Source organism: Opisthocomus hoazin, chromosome 5, assembly GCF_030867145.1.
Source record: "Opisthocomus hoazin isolate bOpiHoa1 chromosome 5, bOpiHoa1.hap1, whole genome shotgun sequence".
Lineage (NCBI taxonomy): Eukaryota > Metazoa > Chordata > Aves > Opisthocomiformes > Opisthocomidae > Opisthocomus > Opisthocomus hoazin.
The window spans coordinates 563666-589955 of record NC_134418.1 but is presented as its reverse complement, the minus strand read 5'-3'; the positions used below and the strand labels follow the sequence as shown (position 1 = coordinate 589955).

Genomic DNA, 26290 nt, shown 5'->3' with positions numbered 1-26290 from the left:
GGCATCTTCCCGGCCTCGCTCATCCACCTGAAGGGAGCCGTGGTGGAGCGCAGCGGGTAGGCACCGGGCTGGGGGGGTGGGCTCTGCCCGGCGGGGGCTGCGCCATGCTGCGGGGCTCCAGGGCTCCCTGCGCCTCTCCCCAGGGCGGAGGAGAGCGTGGTCCCCGCCGAGATGCCCATGGTGCAGGAGATCACCACCACGCTGCGGGAGTGGGCCGCCATCTGGAAACAGCTCTACGTGGTGAGGGCCGGGGGGCTCGGGGGCCGGGGGGCCGGCGGGGCGCGGGGTGACCCGGCGCTGCTGCCCGCAGGCCGGGCAGACGGAGCGGTACCAGCAGGTGAAGCAGATGATGTACGAGCTGATGGAGCGGCGCTCGCAGCTGCTCTCCGGGACGCTGCCCAAGGACGAGCTCCTGCAGCTCAAGAAGGAGGTGACCGGCAAGATCGACTACGGCAACAAGTGAGAGCGGGGGGGATCTGCTCCCGCCCCGGGCACAGGTGCCGGGGATGCTCAGCCCCTCTGCTGCAGTGTCCCCGCTGTCCCGGCTGTCCCCGTGTCCCCATCACCCCGGCTGGCTGGCCCTGGGGCAGCCCTGCATCCCTGCTCTCCTGGCTGTCCCCGTGTCCCCATCACCCCGGCTGGCTGGCCCTGGGGCAGCCCTGCGTCCCCGCTGTCCCAGCTGGCTGGCCCAGGGTGGCTGGGGACCTGGCCTGCCCGTGCGCTGTGCCTGCAGCCCCCGAGCCCGTGCTAGCCCCTGTCCATGCAAGGGCAGGTGGGTCCCAGCGGGATGCACGGACCCACAGACCAGTCTGGGCGCTGGGTCCCGCCTGACCCCGTCCCGGCCTCCGCAGGATCCTTGCGCTGGACCTGGTGGTGCGGGACGAGGACGAGAACATCCTGGACCCCGACAGGACCAGCATCATCAGCCTCTTGCAGGCACACGAGAAGGCTGCGCAGAAAGTCACGCAGCGCATCCAGGAGGAGATGGTGAGAGCCAGCACCAGCAGGCCGAGCCCTCCGTGCCGAGAGCCCGCTGCCCCACACACAGCCGTGGGGCAGAGCCGTGGGGCAGAGCCGTGGGGCTGAGTGGCCGCGTGCCCACAGAGCCTGCAGCAGAGCGCGCTGGGCTGCAGCGCCCGCCTGGCAGCTTCGCCCTCACACAGCCTCTACCTCTGCGTGCGCAACTTCGTCTGCAACATTGGCGAGGAGGCGCAGCTCTTCATGGCGCTGTACGACCCCGGCGAGCAGCGCATGATCAGGTGGGGACCCGGAGCGCACAGCCCCGCTGCCCAGCCCTGCCGCCGGCTCGGCCAGGGGCCCGTCCTGCTGCTCCCTGCAGCCTCTCTGCTCTGGTCCGCGCTTCGCAGGGCAGCCCCTGCCCCTTCATACCCCACATCTCGGAGCCCCGGGCTGATCCTGTCCAGCCCGGCTGCCCCCCAGCTCGGCAGGAGAAGAGAGGCAGCGCTTTCCCCCAGGGCTGTCCCCTCCGGAGCCGGAGGGTTTGCCAGCAGCGTGCCATGTGTGCAGCCGTGTCCCGTGGGACAGCCCGTGGCTCCTGCTGCGTGGGGTGGTGTGTGCTCCACGCGCCGTGGCCCTTCGGTGTGCGGTGACGTGCTGCCCCGCACCGATCTGCCCGCGGCAGCAGTTGGTGGCTCAGACTCCGGGTACCATGGGGACAGCGTGGCCCTGAGCGAGGGACCTGTGAGCCGATGTGCCCAGAGTGCCAGCGCGCTGCCCGCTGCCGGCAGGGCTGGGCTGGCAGCCTCCCGCTGCCGGTCCGTCCGCTGGGACTGGGGCCACTGGTCAGATGAGGGCTCTGCGCAGTGGCAGCTGGCCCGTGGCCGAGGCGCTCCAGCCCACGGTGTGGTGTTTGCTCGTGGGGTGCTTGCCAGCAGCCTCTGCCTGGCCGGACCCCGGCTGCACGGGGACGCGCTGAGCTCCAGCCCTGCTGCCCGGCGCCTGGCCGCTGTGGTGGGCTCCTCACCCCCTCGCCCTCCCCTCGCAGCGAGAACTACGTGATCCGCTGGGCCAGCACGGGCGTCCCGCAGGACATCGAGCTGCTCAACAACCTCAAGGCCGTCTTCACGGTGAGCGCAGACCCCTCGGGAGCAGCGCTGCTGCCGCCTGCCTCTCCTCCAGAGCTGCCTGCAGAGGTGTCCCCGCATTTCGGATGCATCCAGCACCATGCGCGGCCCCCGAGGCCACGGTGTCCCCCTCCGAGCAGCCAAATTCCTGCTCCTCCCTGCTGCCCAGGACGCGGTGCGGTGCTGCTGGGGCTGCCAGGGTGCCCGTGCCCCCGTCCCCGCTCCGTCCCTCTCCCGCAGCCGGAGGAGGTGTGGGCAGCGCCTGCTGACCCAGCATTTCTCACGCTGCACCAGCAGAGCTGAGCTGACCCTCAGGACGGACCATCAATATGCAGATGAGCTGGGAAAATCAGTGCTAATGAGCAGCATCAGCACTTCCAGCCCCCGCGGTCCAGCTCCCCTGGGTCTCGCCCACCTCCAACCCTGCTCGCTGCTGGCGTCAGCCGCGCGTCCCCATGCTCTGCGACGTGACCCCTGCCCCGTGCCGCAGCCTCGCAGAAAGGTCTTTGTGCAGGGGCAGCACACGCAGGACCCGGCACCCCCAGGGACGCGTGGCCACCCCACCCAGCCCAGCACCACGTCAGACCTGTTCCCTCCCAGGGCAGCGTGCCCCCCTTGGCTGCGCTGCCTGGCCCGTGGGGGCCGTCTAGGACCATTGGTCTCCACCAGCTCCAGCATTGTCCCTGTCCCTGGGGCTCGGGGCTGCCTGGGGTGCAGAGAACCCCCAGGGTCCCTGGGGCAGCAGGGCTCTGTGCCTGCCAGCCGAGCCCCTCTGCGGGGCACAGCAGCAGGGGGACTCCCCGGCCCCTGAAGGCAGAGCCGGGGTGTAGGGAGCAGGGACTCGTGGTGGGTCTGCACCCGCTGGCTCATCCTCCCGCACGGACTGGGTACCCTGTGGTCACCCGGTGCTGGCAGAGGCACATCCCTGCGTGGTGCTGCCAGCGCTGGCTCACGCAGCCCCTGTCCCCCCAGGACCTGGGCAGCAAAGACCTAAAGCGGGAGAGGCTTTTCCTGGTGTGCCAGATCATCCGGGTGGGACGCATGGACCTCCGGGAGACCTACAGCCGCAAGCTCAGCACGGGCCTCCGGCGGCCCTTCGGCATCTCAGGTGAGAGCAGGCTCTGCCGTGGGTGCAGGGAGGAGACCCCCCAGTGCTTCCCATGGCAGCACCCCCCCAGCACCCACCTCTTGGCCACCGGGCTCCATGGGGCTCGTTGGCTGAGGGGGGCAGCGGTTCGGGGCAGCAACGCCCCAGGGCTGCTCCTGCCTCCGGCCAGGCAGGGCAAGGAGGGGAGAGCCCGAGGGGTGGGCAGCCTTCAGGCTGTGCCCCAGCATGGGACCCTTCCCTGCACTGGGGGCTGATGCCGGTGCTGCTGCAGCCCCGCCGGGAGCGTTTCCCACGGGTGAGCCATGCCAGGATGCCAGGTCGCAGCCTGTGCTGGCAGCACGTCCATCTGCCGTGGAGCCGTGTGGGTGCGAGGTCTCTCCCTGCTGAGCCCCGTGCAGCTCGGCGCTGTCTGGCGTGGGGTGGCAGAGGGGTCTCGGTGGGGCGTGCTGGCCTCCCCGCAGGGCACCGGCCGGGGCACAGCAGGGTCAGCGCTGGGGGCACAGGTGAAATGGTGGCTGCGGGACGGGACAAACGCGGTGCTGGGTGCTGCTCCCAGGAGGATTTGGCATGGTGGGCCGTGGTGCTGGGGCTGCTGGTGCCCACGGCAGCCACCCCATGCTGCCGCCTCTGTGTCGCTGCAGTGATGGACATCACGGACATCACCAAGGGGAAGTGCGAGAGCGACGAGGACAAGCAGCACTTCATCCCTGTGCACCTGTGAGTCCCACAGGGCAGCGGGGCGGGGGGCAGCAGCGATCCTTGGGCACACGTGCTTGGGGATTAATTCTGCGGCGGATGCCATCCCGCACCTCCCTGGCGGCAGGCTGGCAGGCTGGGAGCCGCAGCGGGATCCAGGCTGTTGTTCGCTGCGCTGGCGGTTGGTGCCTGGCCACGGGGAGCAGCCGTGCGGGGTCAGCCCTGTGCGCCCGGTGGGGAGCTCCTCCGAATCGCCCCGCGCTGGTGTTTGCAGGGTGGCTGCGGACAACGATTTTCTTCACAACATGATCAGGAAGGCGGTGGAGGGGAAGGACATCAACCACAAGGGACAAGGTAGAGCCCCCACCTGTCCCCTGCCCTGCGTGCCTGCTCTGCACTGCTGTACGCGGTGGGGGACGGGGTGAGACCCCTCCTTGGCCCAGCCATGCTTCCTGTGGGTGCTGCTTGTGCTCAGGAACCCGGGCAGCCCCCCCATGCCACTCCTCGCAGGGTCTGGGGGCTCGCTCCTGGCCCCCTGCCGCTGCCTCCCCCAGGCTCTTGCACGCTGTCACCCACTGAAGAACCGCAGCAGCCACGGGGGTGCGAGTTTGACCTCGGTGTGGCTGGGGCTCGCTCTGTAAATTGTCCTGGCAATCAGGTTCAGAGCCGTACGGGGTGACCGGGAACGACCACCCGCCCAAACCCCCCCCAGGGCCGAGCCCCAGGCAGGGGCAGCCGCTTCCGCAGGAGGCACGCGTGGCTGGCAGCCTTGGCCGGCACGGCCTGGCACAGCTTGAGCTGAGCTGGTGCGGGCTGCGCGGCGACGTCCGGCGCTCTGTCCTGGCAGGGTTCTGGGTGTCCCTGAAGATGCTGTGGGGAGACTTGAGCCAAGTGCAGAAGGACCATCCCCACCTCGTGGACCGCAGCACGGTGGTGGCACGCAAGCTGGGCTACCCAGAGGTCATCATGCCAGGCAAGCAGGCTGGCGGGCCGGGCCATCCCTGGATGGTCTCTAGGGGTCCCAGCGTGATCAGGGTTATGGGAAGCCCCGCTGCAGAGGGGACGCGGCCTTGCTGACAGGACTGTCCACCCAGGAGACGTCAGGAACGACATCTACCTGACACTGGTGCAGGGTGAGTTTGACAAGGGGAACAAGAAGACGCAGAAGAATGTGGAAGTGACGGTGTGCGTCTGCGATGAGTCGGGCAGCGTGGTGCAGGTATGGCAGGCGCCGGATCGGCCCTGGGGTGAGGGACTGTTCCCCACATCTCCCCACCTTGGGCAGGGGCAGCTGTAGCATGCTGGTGCCAGTGCTGGTGCCGGCGTTGAACTGGCTGGAGTGGCCTCTGGCTGCTGGAGCCTCCGGAGCTGCTCTTTAGAATAAAGATCTGGGAAAGTGCTGGGAAGGGACAGAGAGAAAATTGTCCTCCCTCGGGCACAGCCAGAACCTGTGGAGATCCCTGGGCATGGGGTGTCCCAGCTCGCTGGCCCCGGGAGAAGCAGGAGGGCGAAGGAGCTTGGGGGGTTGCCAGGAGGGCGGGGGGAGGCTCAGACCCAGCTCCCCTTGCCCCAGGACTGCTCGTTGCCTTGTCTCTCTCCAGAGTTTGCTTTCATTTCGAAGGCGATTCTCACCTGGCTCTGAGGATGAGGCTGTGAAATGCTGGGGGCCCCACTGGGCTAGCCCAGGGGCGCAGCCCCCACCTCCTTGTCCGTCCCCGAGAACACCCTTACCACAGCGCAATGGAAGCCAAGCCGTGACCGTGCCCTGGCATGTCCCTTGCTGGCTCCTGCCAGAGGTTGCACCAGGCCTGGCGGAGGTGGAGGGGACAGGGATGGGGACAGGGAAGCCTTTAGCTGCCCCCTGAGCCCAGCTGGGAAGGGACAGTCGGGAAGATGTCCCCGTGCTGGCTGCGTTGTTGTAACCTGTGCTGGGGGAGCTCAGGTGGGGGCTGCCGTGGTGTGGGCAGGGGAGAGCAGCCTGGGGGGGCCAGACCGCTCGGGTGCTGGCCTGGGTTAGCAGGGGGTGCAAAATTCTTTAGCCCGTTGAGTTTATTTGATCTGACCACGAAGTGTCTCTTCTGCTGCTGCCCCCTCTGCAGAACGTGATTTACCACGGTGCGGGAGACAAGCCGGCGAGTGAGTACCGCTCCGTGGTCTACTACCAGCAGCGGCACCAGCGGTGGATGGAGACGGTGAAGGTCTGTACCGGCCTTGGGGCGTGGGGACTGGGGCTGCGACTGCCCGAGGCTGCATCCCTTGCCCCTCCCGCGCAGCAGGACCGAGCCGCCGGAGGAGGACATCCTTCCAGGGATGGCTTTTCGGACGGCAAGGCCCACAGCTTCCCCGCTTGGAGGACGTGGGGTGCTGCCAGTGTCACGGCTCCTGGATGGAGACGCAGGGCGAGCTGCAGCAGGTCTCGCGGCAGGGAGGCCACGTCTGCCACCCTCGCTGCTGAGCAGTGCTGGGGCTCATGGACGCACACCACCAGCCCTGCAGAGACACTTGTGTCTCCAGTTCAGTCTCTAATTGAAAGGAAAGCACATGGGCTTGGATTTAAGCAACGGGCAGTTCAGCGCAGCCATTGCCCGAGCATGAGATGAGGCTTGGCCAGCCAGGTCGCTCAGCTCGTGCCCTGCTGTCCTCATGCAGTCACACATTCTCTGTCTCAGATTGCTGTTCCCATTGAAGACGTCCACAAGACCCACCTGAGATTCACCTTCCGGCACCGCTCCTCCAGCGACTGTAAGTATCTCCTTTCTTCAGGTCTTCCTCAGCTAACGTTCTCAGCACGGGCTGTGCTGGAGGTGGGCTGTCTGCAGCTCAGGGGCTGCAGGAACAGGAGCGCCCAGTGAGCGGTCCTCGCCTCGCACCGTGCAGGGACACCGCAGGGACGCTGGATTCACGTGGGGGGGATGCAAGCTGTCGCCCCTGTTCTGCTCTGTCCCCGCTGCCCGTCGTGGGCAGCAGTCTCTGGGAGCCACTGCCCCTTGCGTGGAGCCGCTCCCCAGGTGCCTGTGCCTGGCTCTCTGGAGCAGCCGCTCTGCGTCCCGGGGCGTTTGGCTGCAGCAAGGCCATGGCTGCGGTGTGTGGCCAGGAGGACCGGCTGCTCCCGTAGCAGGGGTGCTGCTGTCGGTGCCTCCACAGAGTGGAAAACCACACATGACGAGACGTGGTGTGGCACGTCCTGCAACTGCGGGAACCTTCCCCGGGGCCACTGCGGGAGACCTGCAGCTGAGGCTGCTGCTCACCAGTCTGATCCTGCCTGCCCCAAACCCGTCTCGCTCCCGCAGAGGTGGCTGTCCGATGGCTGCCTGCCCAGCAGCTCCTCTGGCCGCCCATCGGCTCGTTGCTCCTCGTCTGCCCCCACTGAGGTTCCCAAACAGCTGCGGCAGCCGCTTCTCCCGGGGCCGGGGGTCTCGCTGCGTGTGGGCACAGCCTGCGGGCTCCAGGAAAAGCAACACGATTTCCCGGGCAGCCCCCTCCCTGACCCGCTCTGGCTGCCGGGAGGGCAGGAGCCCCCGGCTCAGCTGCGCTTGCCCTGCCCGCGCGATGCATCCTCGGGCTCCTCCTGCGCCGGCTTCACCTCGCCCCGTGTTTGTCTCTCCCAGCCAAAGACAAAAGCGAGCGGATTTTCTCCATGGCCTTTGTGAAGCTGATGCGACCGGACGGCACCACGCTGCGTGACGGGGAGCACGACCTGGTTCTGTACAAGGTATGGGGGGCAGGCAGACCCCCCCTCGACGTGGGGGGCTGCAGGATGGCAGCTCTCCTGGCAGCTGCCTGCGTGGGGCTGGGGTCCTCGTCCCTGCCGGAGCTGCTGCACTGGTGGCACGTACCCCAAGTCCCCCGGAGGGTTTCCAGTCCCTCCCTCCTGTCCTTTCTGTCCTTGATGGTGGGGGCTCCTGCCACGGCTCCCTGCACACGGCGTCTCTAATCCCTGCGCTGCTCCCTTGCAAATGACAAGTTTTGTTTAGGAAAAGGGAGCTTAAACGTATCTGACTTGGAAGGGAACGTCCCCATGAAGATATCTGCTGCACTTTACCTGATTTCACCAGTGTTTTTCTGCCTAAAACTGCCTCTTCTGAGAGAGAAGAGAGACAACACAAGGAGGGAAAATTCATTGTTCATTTGGAAGAAACACAGTTGGCTCTGATGCCGGCATGTGAAAGACCCCATGAAGGCACTGTTCCCTCTTGCCTTGGTGTCCTCTTGCCTCTCCTGGGCTGTGGCCAGGGGAGCGGGAGGTGCGAGCTGGTCCCTGCTGCAAGGGCGAGCTCAGGACTCTTCCTCTGTGTGTCAGCACCACTTCAGCGTTCCTGGCCAGCAATGAAACTCCAGCCTCCCCAGGAGGTGACCTTCCCACCTCAGCCCCTTGGCTGCTCTGGAGTTTAACTGAAGTTTTCTGTAGTTTTCCCTGCTATTCCTGGCAATGTGACCCCACAGTCACTCGAGGTAGAACCATCTCCCTTCCCAAGTCCTGTGTCTTTTTGGGATGAGCAGGTCTGTCTCCTGCCTGCTGCGGCAGCTCTGCAGCTGGCCTCAGCCAACGCATCCCACGAGGCTGATGGAGGAGATCCTCCTCTTCATCGCTGCATTTCCCTCTTAGCACCCGATGCTGCTTCTGCAGCTGCGTCACGTCCTGGCAGCAGAGGTGCCCCGGCAGACGGGCTGCTGCCAGCTCACCGCTGTGCTCGTCAGCGTCCCACGACACAGGACTGCGCTGGGGGTCTGAGCGGTGTCACCCCGCTGCGCCCATGCCCCACGCTGCGTGGCTCCTGCGGGCCTCTGCTGTCCATCTGTCTGTCTGCACCGGGGCTGCCCCGTCCACCTCCTGCCCTGAGGCAGGGCCAGCCCTCCCCGAGCCGTCCTTGCTCGGACACGCTTCTGCCGATGGGATGGGCTCACCGCTGCCCGCCGGCCGGTCAGTCCCAGCACCGCGCTGCCGTGACGTTCCCCGCCTGTGGCTCTTGCGATGCCTGACCTCCCTCCCACAGGGAGCCCGGGTGCCTGGGGACAGGGACAGAGCTGCCCTTTTCTTCCCCAGCAGCTCCTACGCATTTGAAATTGTTGTCATGTCCCTCCTCCCTGATCTTTTTGGGCAAAACACCCAGATTCTTTAAATGCTGCCGTGGCCTGCAGAGCTGCTGGCACGGCCCCTGGCTCTCTGGGGCAGTGTCCCCTCCGCAGCCCGGTGCTGGAGGGGCAGCGAGACCAAACCCTGCGCAGCTCCCTCCTGGGTGCGTGCTCTCCTTAGAGGGTTGCTGCCGACCCCTGAGCAAGTGAGAGCCGGCGTTCTTCGTCTTCCCCGCAGCTGACTCCTGCTCTTCCCGGCAAACACTGGGGCTTCATTCCGGGAGTCAGAAGCTATTTCATCTTTTTATCTTTGTTTGCCAGAGGAATGTGAATTATATGCTTTTAGCTCCTCAGACCTCTTGATCTCAGGCTAGTCGAGAAACGTCTGAAATCAAGCCAGTTTACCCTGCGAGGGCTTAGCTGCACTTGGAAGAGACCCAGTGCCTCCTGCGAGTCAGCTGGCCACCGTGGGTACGCTCCACAGACGGAAAAGCCAACAACAAACAATTTCATGATCTTCATCTGACCTTCAGCAGGAAGAATTTTAGCATGCAAGATTGTGGCAGGGAAGGTGAAATGCCCTGTTCAGCCAAGCCATGAGTGAGTGCTGGTGAGCTCGGGGTGGCACGGCCACCGTCCATCGTCCTGTGGCTGGCTGGCTCTGGACATCACCGTGTCTCGTGCTTGCAAACGAGCATGGAAGGATCATTTAGAAACTCAGTCCAGTGAGTCCTTGTTGTCTCAATTCTTCAACTTAAGAGTAGGGGACACAAAGAAAGAGGCTGTTTTGCCACTGTGGAGAAGACCCCAGCACGCCCACGCAGGCAGGACGTGTCCCGTCGGGCTGGTGATGGTGTCGCCACGGGGCTGCGTGTCAGCTGCGTGTCTGTCCCCAGGGCAGTGCTCAGGCACACGCTTCATCCCAGGGTGCTGCTGATGGCTCTGGCTCCTCCGTGTCGCTGGCTGCCCCAGCGCTTCTCCACCCACCTTGTGTCCTGCCTGAGCGGTGCTGGCCGGCACTCGGCGTCCCTCCGGTCGGTTGTCCTGATCTGCGGATCCCGGCGGAGCCCCGCAGGGAGCAGCTCTGTTGGATGCTCTGTTGAGATTAATGTCAGGCGAGTCGCTGCGCTGCCTGCACGGGGTTCAGCACTGCAGGCAGCGATTCCCGGGCCAGCTCCCGCCTCCCAGTGACTTCCGTGAGCCGGAGGTTACCAAGCCGTAACGATGCCGTTAGGTGGGAGCCACCGTTACCTGTGCACGGCTCTGCTGCCCTCCTCACCCTGCCCTGCTGCACGCAGCAAAGCCCCCCACGCAGGGACTTGGCGAGTCCACGGGCCAGCCCTGTCCCACGGGGCTCCCGCGGGGCTGTGGTGCCCGGTGTGAGCCAGGCTCTGCTTGCAGGGCGACAGCAGGAGGCTGGAGGATGCCGGCGTGTACCTGACCCTGCCCTCCACGAGGAATCTCTCGGAGCCGAAGCTCCTCTCCGGCTCCTCTTTCCGCGTGAGCGGGGCTGCATCCGGCTTAACCGTGTCGGCCCGGGACAGCTTCCAAATCTCGACGCTGGTCTGCTCCACGAAGCTGACCCAGAACGGTGAGTCCCAGCTCCCCACGGGGGTGGCAGTGGGGCTGTGCCCACCCCACCGGTGCGTTCCCACCCACCGCACCACGCTTCTCCCAGCTGCCCGCTCTCCGGCTGCTGTCTGCCAGCAGCTGGGCCGGGGCTTGTGCCTGTCGCACGTGGCACTGGGATGGCATGTCGACAGTGCCGGAGAGCGCGGACGGTGAGTGCCGAATGGCCGCTTCGACCTGCTCAGGGCTGCTCCCGGGAGCTCTGGGGGCTGCCATCCCCTGGGGAGCAGCGGCTGCGAGCAGGAGCGCCTGCGGCTGGGCCGGTGCTGCCCTGCCTGCCACCCCGGCCACCCGGCTTCGCTGTCCTCGCCCGTGGCACCGCTGCCGTGGTGCCCTGTGCCGAGCTGCCCCGGCGCCCGCACCAGGAGGTTTGCTGTAGGCCCTGTTTGCATATCTCGGGGTCGGTAGCTGCGGGCTGTAACTCAGAGTTTATCTTTTTTCTCCCTTGTTTATTAAGGTTGTCTTTTGGCTTATCTGTCTCCTGAGCCCTCCTGAGTTAGCAGCAGATTAGTTTTCCGAGGCGAGGCGGGGAAATGAGAACAAACAATAACAGTCTGGAAGTGTTTCCAGGCGCTGGCAGCACCTTGGGGGCGTGGAGCGTGGTGGGTAGTTAGCAGTTTCTTGGCTGGTGCAAACCCTTGCAGACAGCAATTAATCTGCTCTCGTGCCTGGGGAACCGAGCCGCTGCCTCCGGTGACCTGGAGCGAGATGCTGAGCGTTGCTGTTGAAGGCTCCATGACCTTCCTTGAGCCCTTCGAAATCAGGGTGGGAATTGGGACTCCCTGTTTTTAAGCCCTGTCCTCGGCCAGCTCGCGTGGGCTTGCAGCCCTGGGGTGCCCTGCGCAGCTCGTTGCAGGGAAGCCAGGAGCGTGCGTGCCATCTCGGCACGGACCCGTCAGCATGTGCAGGTGGGATTGTGCCTGGTGCAGAACGTTTTGGGAGGTGGCAGAGCAGAGAGCTGTCGGCGGCTTCGAGCGAGCCCTGGCAGTTACCCGACGGCTTCCCGTGCCCCTCTGAAGCGAGCGGGAGCGTGGGGCTGGCAGCGAGCACCCGCCCTGCGGGACAGGAGGGCTGACGGGCCCACGCTGTCCGGGTGCTCTCCGGGGCAGCGTGCTGTGCTCCCCACCACGTCACGGCTCTAACCGCACTGTGCTGCGCGGCAGCGCCGGCGCTTGGGACGCGGCCACGTTTCCAGTGCGTGTCTGTGCCGCGGCAGAAAGCCCCGCAGCAGCCCGACACTCGGGGTGGACAACACGAACGCCTGGAGACAGCGTCTCAGCTGCCGGGAGGGATAAAGCTGCACGGAGCAGGGGCAGGCGGTGGGCACCGTGCCCGGGAGGCGAGCGGCAGCGGTGCTCGGACAGGGGAAGGGCGTGCGGGGAAGCCGGGTCCCTCCCAGCCCGCAGCGCTGCTTCGGCAGGGCCGACGGGTGGAAAGACGTCGTCCTGCTGTTGAATGGCGCAGCTGGGGAAACCGCAGCCCTGCGCGGGGCTGGGGGCTTGGGGACCGCCGCCGCGGGGACTCATCGCTCTCGGGGCCCGGGGCTGCTGCGGGTCCGTGCTAGCGGGGCTCAGGGCTGCTGCTGTTCAGTGAATTCCCTTCCTCTAGCACAAGTGCAGCTTCTGCAGTACCAGCCTTTTCTTCAGCCAAGGTTTATCCTTTTACGGTACTGGAGTTGGGAAGCTCTCTGTGCCGAGCAGCAGTGGTACGGGGAGCTGGAGCTGGCCCGTGGCACGTGGCCCCGTCCCACCTGCACGGCAGCAGCCAGCTCGGCTGGGCGCAGGAGCGGAGCTGCGGGGCGGCACGGCCGGGAGCGTGGGGCAGGCGCCGGGGCACGGAAGGTGGAGGGCACGAGTTGGGGGAGGACGGCGACGTGAGGTCCCTGCTCCGAGAGGTTCATGGGGAAGCCGCAGCTCCAGTGCCGAGTCCGACTGTTTCGGGTCTTGGTTTCTTGCCTGTGGGGGTGTGAAGAGGGTGGCAGCGCCCGGCCACACTGTGCAGTCGTGGGAGCTCCGGCACGACGGGTGCTCGCCCTGTGCTTCCCCCAGAGCAGGGCCAGCAGCCAGCGGCACCGCGTCCCCGGGATGGGGCCTCGACGGCTGGCTGCCCAGGGCTGGGAGGGTGGGAAGGGGGGCCCGGGGGGTCGGTGGCGTTCGGGTCTGGCAGCAAGTGACACTGGGCCGACTCCCGTTCCTCCCTCCCAGTCAACCTGCTGGGGCTGCTGAAGTGGCGCTCCAAGCCCAGCCTCCTCTCCGGGAACCTCCAAAAGCTGATGCACGTGGACGGAGGGGAGGTCATCAAGGTACAGCCTGGATTTTCCCCCGCGTCGTGCCGGGATCTGCCCTCCCACCTCCTCCCTTCCCTGCTCCTGCGCTCAGGTCCCCAGCCACGTCCCCAGGCGGCTGCTCCGGGGGGCAGGGGGATGTGACAGCTCCCGCGGGTCGGGAGCATTGGCAGCAGGGGTGTCCGGGCAGCCTGACCGGCTGCGCTGAGAGCAGCTGCCGGAGCAGGGGGAGCTGCCCTGGGCTGGGGCTGGACTGGGCGCACTGGGAGCATCCCACACGGCCTCAGCGCCTCTTCCCTGGGGACAGACGCTGCCTCTGCCTGCGGCGACTGCCCCGTTGGCCCCGGGAGCCCGGCTGGGGCTGCTGCAGCAAACGGGTGGCCAGAGGGGCATTGCCGGGCTCCCTGCTGGGGGACCACCGAGCCGGGGAGTCGTGTCTGGGCAAAAAGCTGCGTGCCCCAGACTGAGAAAGGCTGAGGATGGGCACAGGAGCCCGGTGCCCAGGCAGGTTGCTCCTGCACTCGGAGGTGGGTCTGGGATGATGCTGGGAGTTAACGCTCGAGCCCTCACAGTCCTCTTGTCTCCCCCAGTTCCTCCAGGACACGCTGGATGCCTTGTTCTCGATCATGATGGAGAACTCGGACACGGATGTCTATGACACGCTTGTTTTTGACGCCCTGGTAAGTGGGACCTGCTTCCCTGCGAGTGCTGAGCCTGGGTCTGACCCCACTGACCAGTGCAGGATGGGCCCGGGTCAGACTGGGGTGGGTTTGAGATGGGTCCCACTGGTCTGACTGGATAAGTAGTGCTCAGAGCCGTGTGGCTCCACCACAGTGCCTTGGGTCAGTAGAGCCTGGCTGACCCGGCACAGGCAGGGCTGTGGCTCTGCGGGGACACTGTCCCTCCAGGGGACAATTCCAACGAGACTCAAAGGCATTTCTCCTACACTGAGACAGGAGTGACCCCAGAGATGGGACCAGGGGAGGGTTGGGGTTGAGGTGGCTGCTGTGGGACTTCTGGGGCCGGTGCTTGTGTGAGCTCTGTGCAAGCTGGCTGTGAGTCCTGCAGCCGCCGGGCTCGAAGCCTGTTTTGGGCTTTCCACCTCGGAGGTCTGCCCGTCCCTGTGGGCTGGGCGTGCGTGCGGGGGCTCTGGCAGCCCCCATGAGGGGTCAATGCCGCTCTGGCCATGGCTGTAAGCACCCGGCTGGCTGTGGGCATCCTGCTGCCCACACCGAGCCGTGCCCGCTGCTCGTCCCCCAGGTTTTCATCGTGGGGCTGGTGGCTGACAGGAAGTTCCAGCATTTCAACGCAGTCCTGGAGGCCTACATCCGCCAGCACTTCAGTGCCACGCTTGCCTACAAGTGGGTGCCCGGCAGCCGCGGTGGGAGCGGGGAGGGACGGGGCTGGGCGGTGAGCGCAGGGGGGACAGTGCCGGCGGCTGGGGAGCGCCTGACAGGCAGCGCGGCACGGCTCAGGAGAGCCCCGGCCACACGCGTCGCCGTCCTGCAGGAAGCTGATCTCGGTGCTGACGCAGTACATGGACCACGCCAGCCGTGGGGAGCCCTGCGAGCCGCTCATGCGCACCTTCAAGGCCTTGGAGTACGTCTTCAAGTTCGTCGTCCGCTCCCGGCACCTCTTCGCCCAGTAAGTACCGGTGGTTGCTCCCACCGCCCCGGGTGCCGTGCTCTGCCATGCTGCCATGCCAGCGCCGCGTGTCGGCAGCGCTGCTGGAGCGTCAGCCCCCCCGATGGGGTCTGTGGAAGGGGGCAAGGAAAGGTCCCACTGGGGTCCCTGTGCCATGGGAGCGGTGTAGGTGCGAACTGTGTTCGTGGCGGGGCAGCGCACCCGCGTTAGCACGAAGCAAGCCTGGGGTTTGCCGTCCGTCAGGGGAGCTGCCGCTGGTTCCTCCTCGCGCGTGCTGCTCGAGGGCCTCGGTGCCGTGAGAGCAGCTTTGGTGCCGCAGCTGCGGGGTTGCCGGCGAGGTGGGGGCTTCACATGCGCACTTAAAAACCTCCCACGACGGAGACGGCAGAACTTCCCTGAGCAGTGCTCCCCTGCGTGCCTGGCTCTGTGGCTGGAAAGGTTTTCTTGTGTCCAGCCTTGCTCTTCCTGCTCGTTCCTGGCGAGCTTCTGCCTGCCCAGCCTGTGCTGTTTGGGAGTTTTTAGAGGAATTTTCCTTGGAGAGGAAATGTTGCACTTACCCTCAGCGAGGCACAGCTTCCTGTGGAGCAGGGCTTGGCTCGGCTCGGACCGTCCCAGCCCTCAGCTTGTCCTCTGTGCCCCCCCATGGCGTCTCCAGCCCTGCTGACGGCATTGCGCATGGCCTCCCCTCTCAGCGCTGACACTGCCGCTGGCAGCGGTGTGGTGAGAGCGATTCGGGCAGCGGGGTCTGCGCAGGGACCACCCCGGCACATTGCGGACAAAGACGTGAGTCTGACCTCGGGGGGTTCGTGTGAAGCACCTTCTGCCTCTGTGGCTCTGGCAGTGCCCACGGCTCCTGGACGTTGTCCTGGGCTGCTCTCACGCTTCAGCTGGTCGCTGGGCTTTCAAATGATGTCCAGTGCAAAGCATGTGCTCTGTCTCGGGGGTCTCTCGTGCTGCAGTGAAACCAGAGGTGGCATGGCGCCTGCCCCAGGGGCTGGGGAAGGGGGGCCTGGGCCAGCCCCCCTCCCGCTTGTGCTGGCTCGGTGGTTCATCCTTCTGCTCTGCACAAGCTCTAAAGGGGTTTGTAAGGAAGAGAGAGAGACTTTTCACCAGGGCCTGTAGTGACAGAACGAGGGGCAGTGGCTTTAAACTGGAGGGTCGTGTGCTTTGGACATTGGGAAGAAATTCTCTGCTCTGAGGGTGGTGAGGCGCTGGCCCAGGCTGCCCAGAGAAGCTGTGGACTGGATGATCTTTGAGGGACCCTTCCTATACAAACCCTTCTGTTGTCCTGTGATAAGCAGTGTAAGCGGCTGGGAGCCTGGATGGCTCCTGGTTGCGACAGTGGATAAGGTCAAAGTCCCCCTGGGTACCTCCAGGGTCCTCTCAGGACCTGGTTTCGTTGGTTTCCTGTGGACATGGGGTTCCCATCCTAATCTGTGTGATGGGACAAACAAGCCTCCCCGGGGCAGGCGTGGGTGAGCCTGGTCATGCTGCGGGGCTGAAGTGGAAAACAAAACATGACTGATTAGAGTTACCAGAAAAAGCAGGTTATGTTCCTCTTTCATTCCAAGTACACGGCAGCGAAAGCTGAAGCGTCCCGAGGGAGCGGTGGGAGCTGAGGTCCCTCGGCACGTCACGTTGCCAGCCTGTGCTGGGAAGGCAGCAGGGTCGCCCCATGCTGCGGGGCCATGCTTCAGCAGGCCAGTGTGGGACAGGAGCCCAGGGTCTCCCTGCTCCACCTGAGATCTTGAGCACGGTGCAGAGGTGCTGGGACGGCTGTGAGCGTCCCTGCTGGTGCTCGGTGCCTCGCTCGTGGTGAGGAGCTGTGTTGGGTTCCCGGCATCCCCAGGGACTCTCCTCACTTTGCCCCCACTTTGTCTTCGCTGTCCCGCTTGGCTGTCTGCCGGGCATTCCCCAGGCAGCCTGCGCTGCAGAGCACCGGCTCTGCCGACATGCGAGCTGCTGCCAGCCCTGTCTGTCCTCTCTCATCGCTCTCGCCTGCCAGCCCCTCGCAGGGTCTCGTTCACGGCCAGGTGGCGGTTCTGGGGTGCTCCAGCATTAGCCTGAGGTGTCTACCTGCTTGTCATATGTGAAAATACAGAGCAAATTCCCCAGCTTATAGAACTTCCTGCAGAGAAAATTAATCATGTGGAGCATTTGCAAACAGCCTTGTGAATTAGTTTGCATTGGAATGAAGACATCCCTGAAGACATGTAGTGTTTTTATTCATCTTCCCCTTATCTTAGTGATCTTAACAGTGCAATAACACAGACTCCTCAGATCTTCTAAATACTTCAAATGGTGCTACAATTTGTACACAGTCTATAATTTAAAGAAATTAGATTGTAATTATAATAAGTTACTGCAGATTGCTGTGTCTATTTGATTATGTGTGTTACCGCTGGAAGGAGCTGAGCAGCTCAAGTCGCTCGTCCAGGGATCCCGGGTTGCTGTGAGGATGGTGGAAGCGGGGCTCTTCCAGTGTGGGGCTGGAGCTTCACCCCCTGAGCCCCTTCGGCCGCTCTCTGGACACTGCATGGGGAAGGGGCTGGTTCCCCCCGCTCGGGCAGGAGGTGTGGGAGCCGGTGGGCTGTGGAGGGGCCGGATCCTGGCGTCGGTCCTGGGAGCTCTGTGCCCAGAATGTGCTTTCCTGTGGGATCGGGCCCCCAGCCCTTGCTCTGGGGGGAGGTGCTGTGCCACGTCTCCAGCCGTCTTCCCCTTCGGCACCCCACGGACCAAGCTGCGGCATGTGGGGACTGGTGGAGCCCCCCAGAGCTCCCCGCACCCTTCCCGGTGTCGGGGACCGCTCCCGTCCCCCACCCCGGCCGCGGTGACCCCAGCTGCCCTCGCAGCCGCCCTGGCTCCGTCGCCTCGGGGAGGGGGTGGGGGGAGCTGGGCTCTGCGATGGCGCAGTGACATGGTCTCGCTGCTTCCTCCCTGCCAGTTCCTCTGGCCGTTTCTGCTTTTTGGCGGCTACCGAGGGCGGCAAAGTTTTCCTGGAAGTGCTTGCCATCAACCCGGGGCTCACCCTGCGCAGGGGCTGCTCGCCCTGGCCAGCCCCCCTCCACAGCCCCCTGCCTCGCAGCTCCCGGCCCCCTCGCCCAGCCTTGCTCAGCCCCGTGGTTCCTGCCGCCAGCACCCACTCCAGCAGCACCCATGGTGCTGAGCATCCCCACCAGCCCCGCTTGCTCATAGGGGGTACGCTTTCTTTGACCTTCCTCTTCTGGCTGACGTACCTTTAGAAGCCCTGCTTGTTACTCCTTGCCAAGCTCAGGTCCCGCTGCGCCTTGTACCTGTGCACACCTGGGCAGTGTCCCTGTACTCTGCCCCGGATCCCTGTCCCTGCGGCCGCTGCCCGGGTGTTGCTGCCTTGCCCTTGGTTTGACCAGCCCGTCTCGACTCAGCCATGCTGGTCTCTTGCCTTCCTTGCCTGGTTTCTTACACCCGGGGATCGAGAGCTCCTGCGCTCTGTGGAAAGCGTCCTGAAAGATCTGCCAGCTCTGTTCCGCTCCCCTGTCCCCGAGGGCAGTATCCCAGGGGTCCTATGGACTCACTCCTTGAAGAGCTGGAAGTTCGCTTTCCTAAAGTTCAGGGCCCTGACTTTACTCTTCCCCTGACCCTCATCCCTCAGGACTGCAAACTCCACCTGTGCATGATCCCTGCAGCCCGGACTGCCTCCAGGCTTGGCACCACCGATGAGCTCACTTGCGTTGGTGCCCAGCAGGTCCAGTATCGCATCCCCTCAGGCAGGGCTGTCTGTTACCAGCCTGAAGAAGTTCTCCTCCATGCTCTCCAGGAGTCTCGGGGGTTGCCCACAGCTCTCCGTGCTGTTTTCCCGCAGATGTGGGGGTGGCTGGAGTCCCTCAGCAGGTCCAGAGCCTGCGAGCACGAAGCCTCCTGGAGCTGGAGGAAGCAGGCTCCATCAGTAGGCTCCCCTGACCGCACAGCCTGGAGCAGACACCCACCACAAGGTTCTCTTTGTAGCCTCGGTCTCCAATTCCTCCCTTGAAGTTCTCAACCTGCTCTTGGCTGCTCTTCAGGGACAGCTCTCCACACTGGATCCATTCCTCGATGGAGAGGGCAGTGCCTCTGCCCGTCCTTCCTCAACGGCCTGCAGCCATCGATAGCCGCGCTCCAGCCGCGGGGTTCGTCCCCCCCCGTTTCAGTCATGGCAACTAGGCTGTAGCTTTCCAGCAGCGCGGTGGCTCCCAGCTCCTCCTGCCTGCTGCCCACGCTGCGTGCATTGGTGTGGAGGTTCCTCAGCTGGGCAGTCCGCTGTGTCACCTTCTTAGAGGAACACCCTGTAATTCTGTGAGGCGTTTCCCTGGTGTTTCCCTGTTGGACCCTGTTACCTCAGGAGCTCCTGGCTCAATCTCCGTCAGACTTTGTGCGCTGCAGCGTGCCCAGCACGTCTCAGAGCAACAGGCTGAAGGCCCTCGCTGGCATCCCGTCCCGCTGAGCCTGGTGTGCCGTCCCACAGCCTGTCACGGGCAAGCCTGGCATTGTCCCCATACCCCTTCAAGTCTGGTTTAAAGCTCTGTCAGTCAGCTAGCTCATGAGCAAAGCCCCTCTTTCCCCTGTGAGAAAGGTGACTCCCATCTGACACCAGCAAGCCTCGTGCCATGTAGGCCACCCCGTTGTCAAAAAACCCAACGTTGTGGCGGTGACACCAGCCATGGAGCCACGTATTTAATAGCCTGGGGCCGCCTGTTTCTTCCAGTGTCACTGCCCGCAACTGGAACGAGAGAGGAAATAATAACCTGTTTCCGTCACTCCACACTTAAAAGTTCAGAAATCGGTGCTGGTAATATGTTTTACAATTGTTAAAATAGTGTATCGTATTCGGGCATGCCCTCTTTAAGATAAAAATACAGAATTTTTATAAGCAAGAGTTTACAGTGGAGGTGAACTTAAAATCCGTGCTGGTTGGTTGTGGAAAAAAGGGGCTATGTGAAGAATCCAACGAACCTCTGATGAGTGACGATCACTGCGTGGTATCGTCGCTGCGAGAGCAGAGGCTGTATGCGCACCGTCGTTCCCCTTTGCTTGCTTCAGCTCGTACAGGTGTCTTTAAATTCCCCCCTCTGGTGGGGTTTGTGCCAAGCAGAGCTCCAGGGTGCGGGACGGGGCTGCGGGGGCGGCTGGGGGCTCCCGCGGTTCTGTAGCTTGTAACGCGCGGAATGACAGGGAGGGACCGTTCTCGAGTTGGGCTGAGCTTGGTTTCCCCTTGGGGCCGCGCAGGGGCTGCGAACCGGCTGCGGCTCAGCCGCGCGTTTGTCTGCGCGCATCTGAGCTGCCTCAGGCGGACCAGCGGGCTTCTTCCCGCTGCCAAGCCTGCGATGCGTCGTGTGTTCGTTCCCTTGGGCTCGCTTACCAGAGAGGAAAGATGAATTTGAAAGGAGAACTGTCTAACTGCAATGTTATAAAACAAAGCAGCAAAGTTTTTACCAAAACTAGACTCGATAAGAATAGCTGTTAAGCAAAAAATGGCAGATCTCGTTTGTTCTGCTGCTGTGCACGCAATCAGAAGCCAAACCGCAGTTAAGAAGCAGACACGCCTTGCTTGCTGCGTGGCGGTCGGTGTGCGGGGTCAGGTCGGTCTGGCTCCGCGGCCGCGGGGACATCAGCGTTCTGCCCCTCGTTTCCCCGTCTGTCCGGGGCTCGCTGCTTCGCTCGCTGTGCCCCTGGGGGGTGGAGTAGCTCAAATGCCGCCTGTGCTTCCCAGTGAGGTGTTACATGACTGTGTTCTTGTGAGTACGCCTTTGATCAGCAGCTTTGGAACTTTCTTGCGTTTGGCACATCTTATGGCTAAAATTCCCCACGTGTCTGGTTTGTTCTGCGACTGGTCACGCAGGTCGTGTTCGGGCTGGAGGGCGCGGGAGGTTCCTGCTCCGGTGGGCAGACACTAACCACGTCTGAGAGGACTTCGGTGTAGAAAGTCATGTAAAAGAGTCTATTTAAAAAAAAAGAGTATATATGTGAGTACATAAAAGTGGTGTATATAAATACCGCGAGGGAGCAGACAGCAGTCTGTAACAGGGGCAATACTGCACATCTGCAGCCTCGATTCCGGCTGCTCCTGCGGCCGGGCAGTGGCCATGCCGGGGCAGTGGCCGTGCCGGGGCTCGCTGCAAGGCCCAGCTATGGGAAGTGGTCACTGAGGAGTGTAATTAATTGGGATCGCAGGTGCCACCCGCAGTCCCTGGGGCAGGCGCACGGTGCAGCACAGTGCGGTGCAGTGACTCTGGCTGTTGCAGGCTCTACGAGGGGAAGGAGACGGCCGAGTTCCAGTGCTCACTGCAGCGGTTCTTCCTCTCCCTGAACCAGCTGATGAAGTCCCCGCTGGAGGGTCCCACGCTGCTCTCCCAGGTATGGCGGGGGCCGGTGCTGCGGGGGGTCAGCTCTGGTGTGTGGCGGGGCAGACAGTGCCCCAGCAGTGGTGGCACCGGCTGTCCTGCATGCAGACCTCCCTGAGCACGGGCATCAAAGGGAGCTGCCACCTTGCGTGGTGCCTCGCTCCCCCAGGGACCCCCCCTTGTGCCCCCGGTTCAAAGTCCCCCGAGGTCCCAGACCGCAGAGCCCCACGTGGCGCTGGTGCCGAGGCCATGCTGTGTGTTGGGGTCAGCAGCTGTCCCGGCCATGCATGTGCCGTTGCTGGGAGGAGAGGGTCTCAGGAGGGCTCCTGGGGCTCATCCCTGCCCCAGAGCTGGCCCAGCCCTGCTCGCAGCACCCTGGGCACGGGGAGGTCAGGGGCGAGCGAAACGGTGCCCTTCGCGCTGCGCGTCCCTGCAGGCACGGCTGCGTCCATTGCCGGCAGCTGGCGTGTGTGCTGGTGCCGGTGGTCGGAGCTGAATGGAGAATGTGTCGGAGCCACACGCACGCTGCGACGTCAGTTAGTGAGAGGAGGCAGGAGCCGGTACCGGGGCAGAGTCGCTCTGGTGTCGGTGCCGTGCCAGGGGCGCGGATGGTGCCGCACTCTGCACCGGCGGTCTCCCAGCTGGAGATGCACTGCCAAGCGCAGGCGGGGACCTGACTGCAGGCTGGGAGGCACGGTGGCTCCCGGATGGCTAGCAGCTCCTGCTCCGTGCTCCATTATTTCATGGAATTCTTAGATAATCCCTTATAAACTAATCTAATTAAAAAGAAAAAGTAGTTTGAAGACCAACACAACAGCTGTCCTCATGGACAGGAGGAGGACTGTCCCCCCTTATCCCCTTTCCCATCTAAACACTGATCATTATTTTGATTTCCATCTCAATACCGTTGCTCTAGAGACTCTCTGCTATGGTAACCCGAAGCTGCTGCATGTTCACCTGTGCGATTTCTGCATCACTCAGCACCTCGTTCGGTCTGCAGAAAATATTGCTTGCGAACGCAGCCAGAGCAGAGAGGCCACCGTCCAGGGTGGAGGGGAAAGGCCTGCAGATGCATCGCCAGGAAAGGCGTCCCTGCAGCTGCGCTACGGCTGAGACCAGGAATGGCAGTGGGGATAGCAGATGGTAGTCACGGGGCACGCGCGGTGTGTCAGGGTCTGCCACGGGGCACACACAGTGTGTCAGGGCCTGCCACGGGGCACACACGGTGTGTCAGGGTCTGCCACGGGGCACACACAGTGTGTCAGGGCCTGCCACGGGGCACACGCAGTGTGTCAGGGTCTGCCACGGGGCACACGCAGTGTGTCAGGGTCTGCCATGGGGCACACACGGTGTGTCAGGGTCTGCCACGGGGCACACACAGTGTGTCAGGGCCTGCCACGGGGCACGCGCGGTGTGTCAGGGTCTGCCATGGGGCACACGCAGTGTGTCAGGGTCTGCCACGGGGCACACACGGTGTGGCAGGGTCTGCCACGGGGCATGCGCGGTGTGGCAGGGTCTGCCACAGGGCACGCGCGGTGTGTCAGGGCCTGCCACGGGGCACACACGGTGTGTCAGGGTCTGCCACGGGGCACACACAGTGTGTCAGGGCCTGCCACGGGGCACGCGCGGTGTGTCAGGGTCTGCCACGGGGCACACACGGTGTGTCAGGGTCTGCCACAGGGCACACACGGTGTGTCAGGGCCTGCCACGGGGCACACGCAGTGTGTCAGGGTCTGCCACGGGGCACACGCAGCGTGTCAGGGTCTGCCACAGGGCACACACGGTGTGTCAGGGCCTGCCACGGGGCACACACAGTGTGTCAGGGTCTGCCATGGGGCACACACGGTGTGTCAGGGTCTGCTACGGAGCACACGCAGCGTGTCAGGGTCTGCCACGGGGCACACGCAGTGTGTCAGGGTCTGCCATGGGGCACACACGGTGTGTCAGGGTCTGCCACGGGGCACACACAGTGTGTCAGGGCCTGCCACGGGGCACGCGCGGTGTGTCAGGGTCTGCCACGGGGCACACACAGTGTGTCAGGGTCTGCCACGGGGCACGCGCGGTGTGTCAGGGTCTGCCACGGGGCACACACAGTGTGTCAGGGCCTGCCACGGGGCACTCGCGGTGTGTCAGGGCCTGCCACGGGGCACACACGGTGTGTCAGGGTCTGCCACGGGGCACACACAGTGTGTCAGGGTCTGCCATGGGGCACACGCAGTGTGTCAGGGTCTGCCACGGGGCACACGCAGCGTGTCAGGGTCTGCCATGGGGCACACGCAGTGTGTCAGGGTCTGCCATGGGGCACACACGGTGTGTCAGGGCCTGCCACGGGGCACACACAGTGTGTCAGGGTCTGCTACGGAGCACACGCAGCGTGTCAGGGTCTGCCACAGGGCACACACAGTGTGTCAGGGTCTGCCACGGGGCACACGCAGCGTGTCAGGGCCTGCCACGGGGCACACGCAGTGTGTCAGGGTCTGCCATGGGGCACACACGGTGTTAGGGTCTGCCACGGGGCACACGCAGTGTGTCAGGGTCTGCCATGGGGCACACATGGTGTGTCAGGGTCTGCCACGGGGCACACACAGTGTGTCAGGGCCTGCCACGGGGCACACACAGCGTGTCAGGGTCTGCCATGGGGCACACATGGTGTGTCAGGGCCTGCCACGGGGCACAGGCAGTGTGTCAGGGTCTGCCATGGGGCACACACGGTGTTAGGGTCTGCCACGGGGCACACACAGTGTGTCAGGGCCTGCCACGGGGCACACACAGTGTGTCAGGATCTGCCACGGGGCACTCGCGGTGTGTCAGGGTCTGCCACGGGGCACACACAGTGTGTCAGGGCCTGCCACGCGGCACGCGCGGTGTGTCAGGGTCTGCCATGGGGCACACACGGTGTGTCAGGGCCTGCCACGGGGCACACACAGCGTGTCAGGGTCTGCCACGGGGCACGCGCGGTGTGTCAGGGCCTGCCACGGGGCACACACAGTGTGTCAGGGTCTGCCACGGGGCACGCGCGGTGTGTCAGGGCCTGCCACGGGGCACACACAGTGTGTCAGGGCCTGCCACGGGGCACACACAGTGTGGCAGGGCCTGCCACGGGGCACGCGCGGTGTGTCAGGGCCTGCCACGGGGCACACACAGTGTGTCAGGGTCTGCCACGGGGCACTCGCAGTGTGTCAGGGCCTGCCACGGGGCACACACAGTGTGTCAGGGTCTGCCACGGGGCACTCGCAGTGTGTCAGGGTCTGCCACGGGGCACACACAGTGTGTCAGGGCCTGCCACGGGGCACACACAGTGTGTCAGGGTCTGCCATGGGGCACATGCAGTGTGTCAGGGTCTGCCACGGGGCACACACAGTGTGTCAGGGCCTGCCACGGGGCACACACAGTGTGGCAGGGTCTGCCACGGGGCACACACAGTGTGTCAGGGCCTGCCACGGGGCACACACAGTGTGTCAGGGCCTGCCACGGGGCACGCGCTGTGCGCAGGGTTGTTGCGGTTCCTCCGGTGCACTTGAGGCACTGCGGGTGTGCGCAGCAGCCAAACATCAGCAAAAAGCAGACTGGAAAACGGCGCTTCCTCGCGTGCGGTCACACTGCTGTGGCTTCAGGACAGGGTCCCTTAGATTGGGGTGAGGATCAGCGGGAGCTGCCCTCTGCCCAGAGCAGCCTGTAGGCAGCTGGGGATGGGGATCAGAGATTTGCCCGCTGCTGCTGCTGCTGCTGCCAGGTTTGCCGAGTCTGACCGTGCTTTTTGCTGGAAAGAGCTGATTTCTGCAGTGGGGTCTCAGCTGCTGAGCGGGAGCTTTCCCTGTGAAAACAGCTTTTCCGGTTGCTATCACTTTGTGAGAGAGAGCAGGAGAGGCTGAAACTCTCTGGCAGAACTGTGCTGTTCTCTTCAAGGGAAATGTCCCCCTTGGAAGCCCCCCGGGTTCTTCCCTGGGGGTTGCTGGCGTGCTGAGCAGAGCTAGGTGCTGGGGCCATGCTGTGTAGTGGGCTTTGGAAAGACCTCCCCTCCGCTCCCATCTCTGATGGGTGTGAATGCATGGACTCCGAGATCTCGTCACCAGGTCGCTGGCTTGGTGCGGGCGCCTTGGGGTGGCAGAAAGGGGATCTCATTCTATCAGAGCGTGACAGCATCTGGGTTGTTTCTCGTTGACCTCCTCCAGGTCTTTTTTGGTCATTGCCTCACAACTTTAAAGCTGTCAGTTTTGTCAGTGCAGCTCGTGTTCAGCGCCTCTGAGCACGGCTTCGCACTCGGCCGCACCGCAGTGCGTGGTGTCGACTCGCCCGGAGCACAGCATCAGCTGGGTCTCCTCCCCACCGTCACTTGTCCGGCTCTGCTGCGTGCTCCGCAGGCGTCAAGGTGACGCGGCTTCTCCCACATCACCGACAAAGTGTTACACTGGGGGACAGAGTGTCCAGATGAAATTAGTCAATGTGGAAGTGAAAATCCGAAAATGGTCTTAAAAGTGAGAAATCCCTCAACTTTAAATGCACAGTGATGGGCTCCAAGCTGCCGGACGTGCTGGTGGACGAGACCTGGGACTACAACGGATAGTGCTCTGGCGACGTCAGCTCCGTGCCTGGTGCTGATCAAGGAATGCTCATTCAGAGTGGGAAATTATCAGGAGGTGACATGAGAACGAACCAGAAAATACCCTTTGCTGCAGTGCAAGTCCCTGTGGTGCATCTGCATCTGGTGCCTGTGTTTCAGAGTGTGCCAGCTAGCTGGAGAAGCCCCAGCAAAGGGTGACCAGGTGTATGGGGCGGCTTTCAGGGGGGATCACCTACCTGGCCAGACCAGACCTCTTCATCCTGGAAGAGACGAGCAGGGAGCTGGGGCAGGGAGCTGCAGATTCGCCTCTGATCTGGGGAAAGGGGGTGGGAGATGGAAATGGTTGCTTAAGGTCTCTCCTGGGTCAGGAGGTGGGGAGCATCTTGTGAAACGGGCGGTGCTTGTTCATCTACCGTGTGCTGAAGCTGTTGAGCTCCTGGTGATGGTCTGTATCTGCTCCTCGGAGCAGGCTGTGGGTGCTGGAAGTTTGCACAAATTTGCAAACAGCTGTGCTGATCTGTGGAAGAAAAATCCGCCCAAGGTGTTTGAAGTATAGAGACACTCCTGACTCAGGAGGCCCTGACCTTGGGAAGTGCCACTGCCGGCTTGTGAGCCAGCAAGGTCCCATCCTGTTCCCCCTCAGCCTCGGACCAAGTGCCCGGCCTCTTGCTGCCTGGCCCCCGGTGCCTCTGCCCAGCCTCGCCACTGGAGCCCTGTCCGGAGGGTCCCGAGGCTTCCCTGGTGTCCTGGCCCCTTGTCACCCCAGCCACAGTTCTTGTGCTGTGTCCCGTGCTGGTTCCTGCTGGACCCAGCCACTGGGTCTTGCTGTACCCATCCCTGACGGTGTCTCCTGAA

The 26290-nt window shown here is 64.0% G+C and overlaps 1 protein-coding gene across 3 annotated transcripts in view; it reads left to right on the top strand.

The window, feature by feature from the left end:
- The window catches only part of LOC104327023 (dedicator of cytokinesis protein 2), a 75062-nt gene that overhangs the window by 2530 nt on the left and 46242 nt on the right, over positions 1 to 26290 (top strand). For all 3 annotated transcript variants that reach the window (XM_075420185.1, XM_075420184.1, XM_075420186.1), the window contains 20 exons: positions 1 to 56; positions 144 to 240; positions 311 to 459; positions 852 to 987; positions 1105 to 1259; positions 2006 to 2087; positions 3057 to 3192; positions 3834 to 3909; positions 4163 to 4242; positions 4736 to 4861; positions 4983 to 5107; positions 5988 to 6086; positions 6558 to 6630; positions 7497 to 7600; positions 10363 to 10552; positions 12795 to 12892; positions 13465 to 13554; positions 14135 to 14235; positions 14384 to 14518; positions 20776 to 20887. In XM_075420185.1, coding sequence (XP_075276300.1) covers positions 1 to 56; positions 144 to 240; positions 311 to 459; positions 852 to 987; positions 1105 to 1259; positions 2006 to 2087; positions 3057 to 3192; positions 3834 to 3909; positions 4163 to 4242; positions 4736 to 4861; positions 4983 to 5107; positions 5988 to 6086; positions 6558 to 6630; positions 7497 to 7600; positions 10363 to 10552; positions 12795 to 12892; positions 13465 to 13554; positions 14135 to 14235; positions 14384 to 14518; positions 20776 to 20887 — 2220 coding nt within the window. The remainder of the gene's footprint in view (positions 57 to 143; positions 241 to 310; positions 460 to 851; positions 988 to 1104; positions 1260 to 2005; positions 2088 to 3056; positions 3193 to 3833; positions 3910 to 4162; positions 4243 to 4735; positions 4862 to 4982; positions 5108 to 5987; positions 6087 to 6557; positions 6631 to 7496; positions 7601 to 10362; positions 10553 to 12794; positions 12893 to 13464; positions 13555 to 14134; positions 14236 to 14383; positions 14519 to 20775; positions 20888 to 26290) is intronic.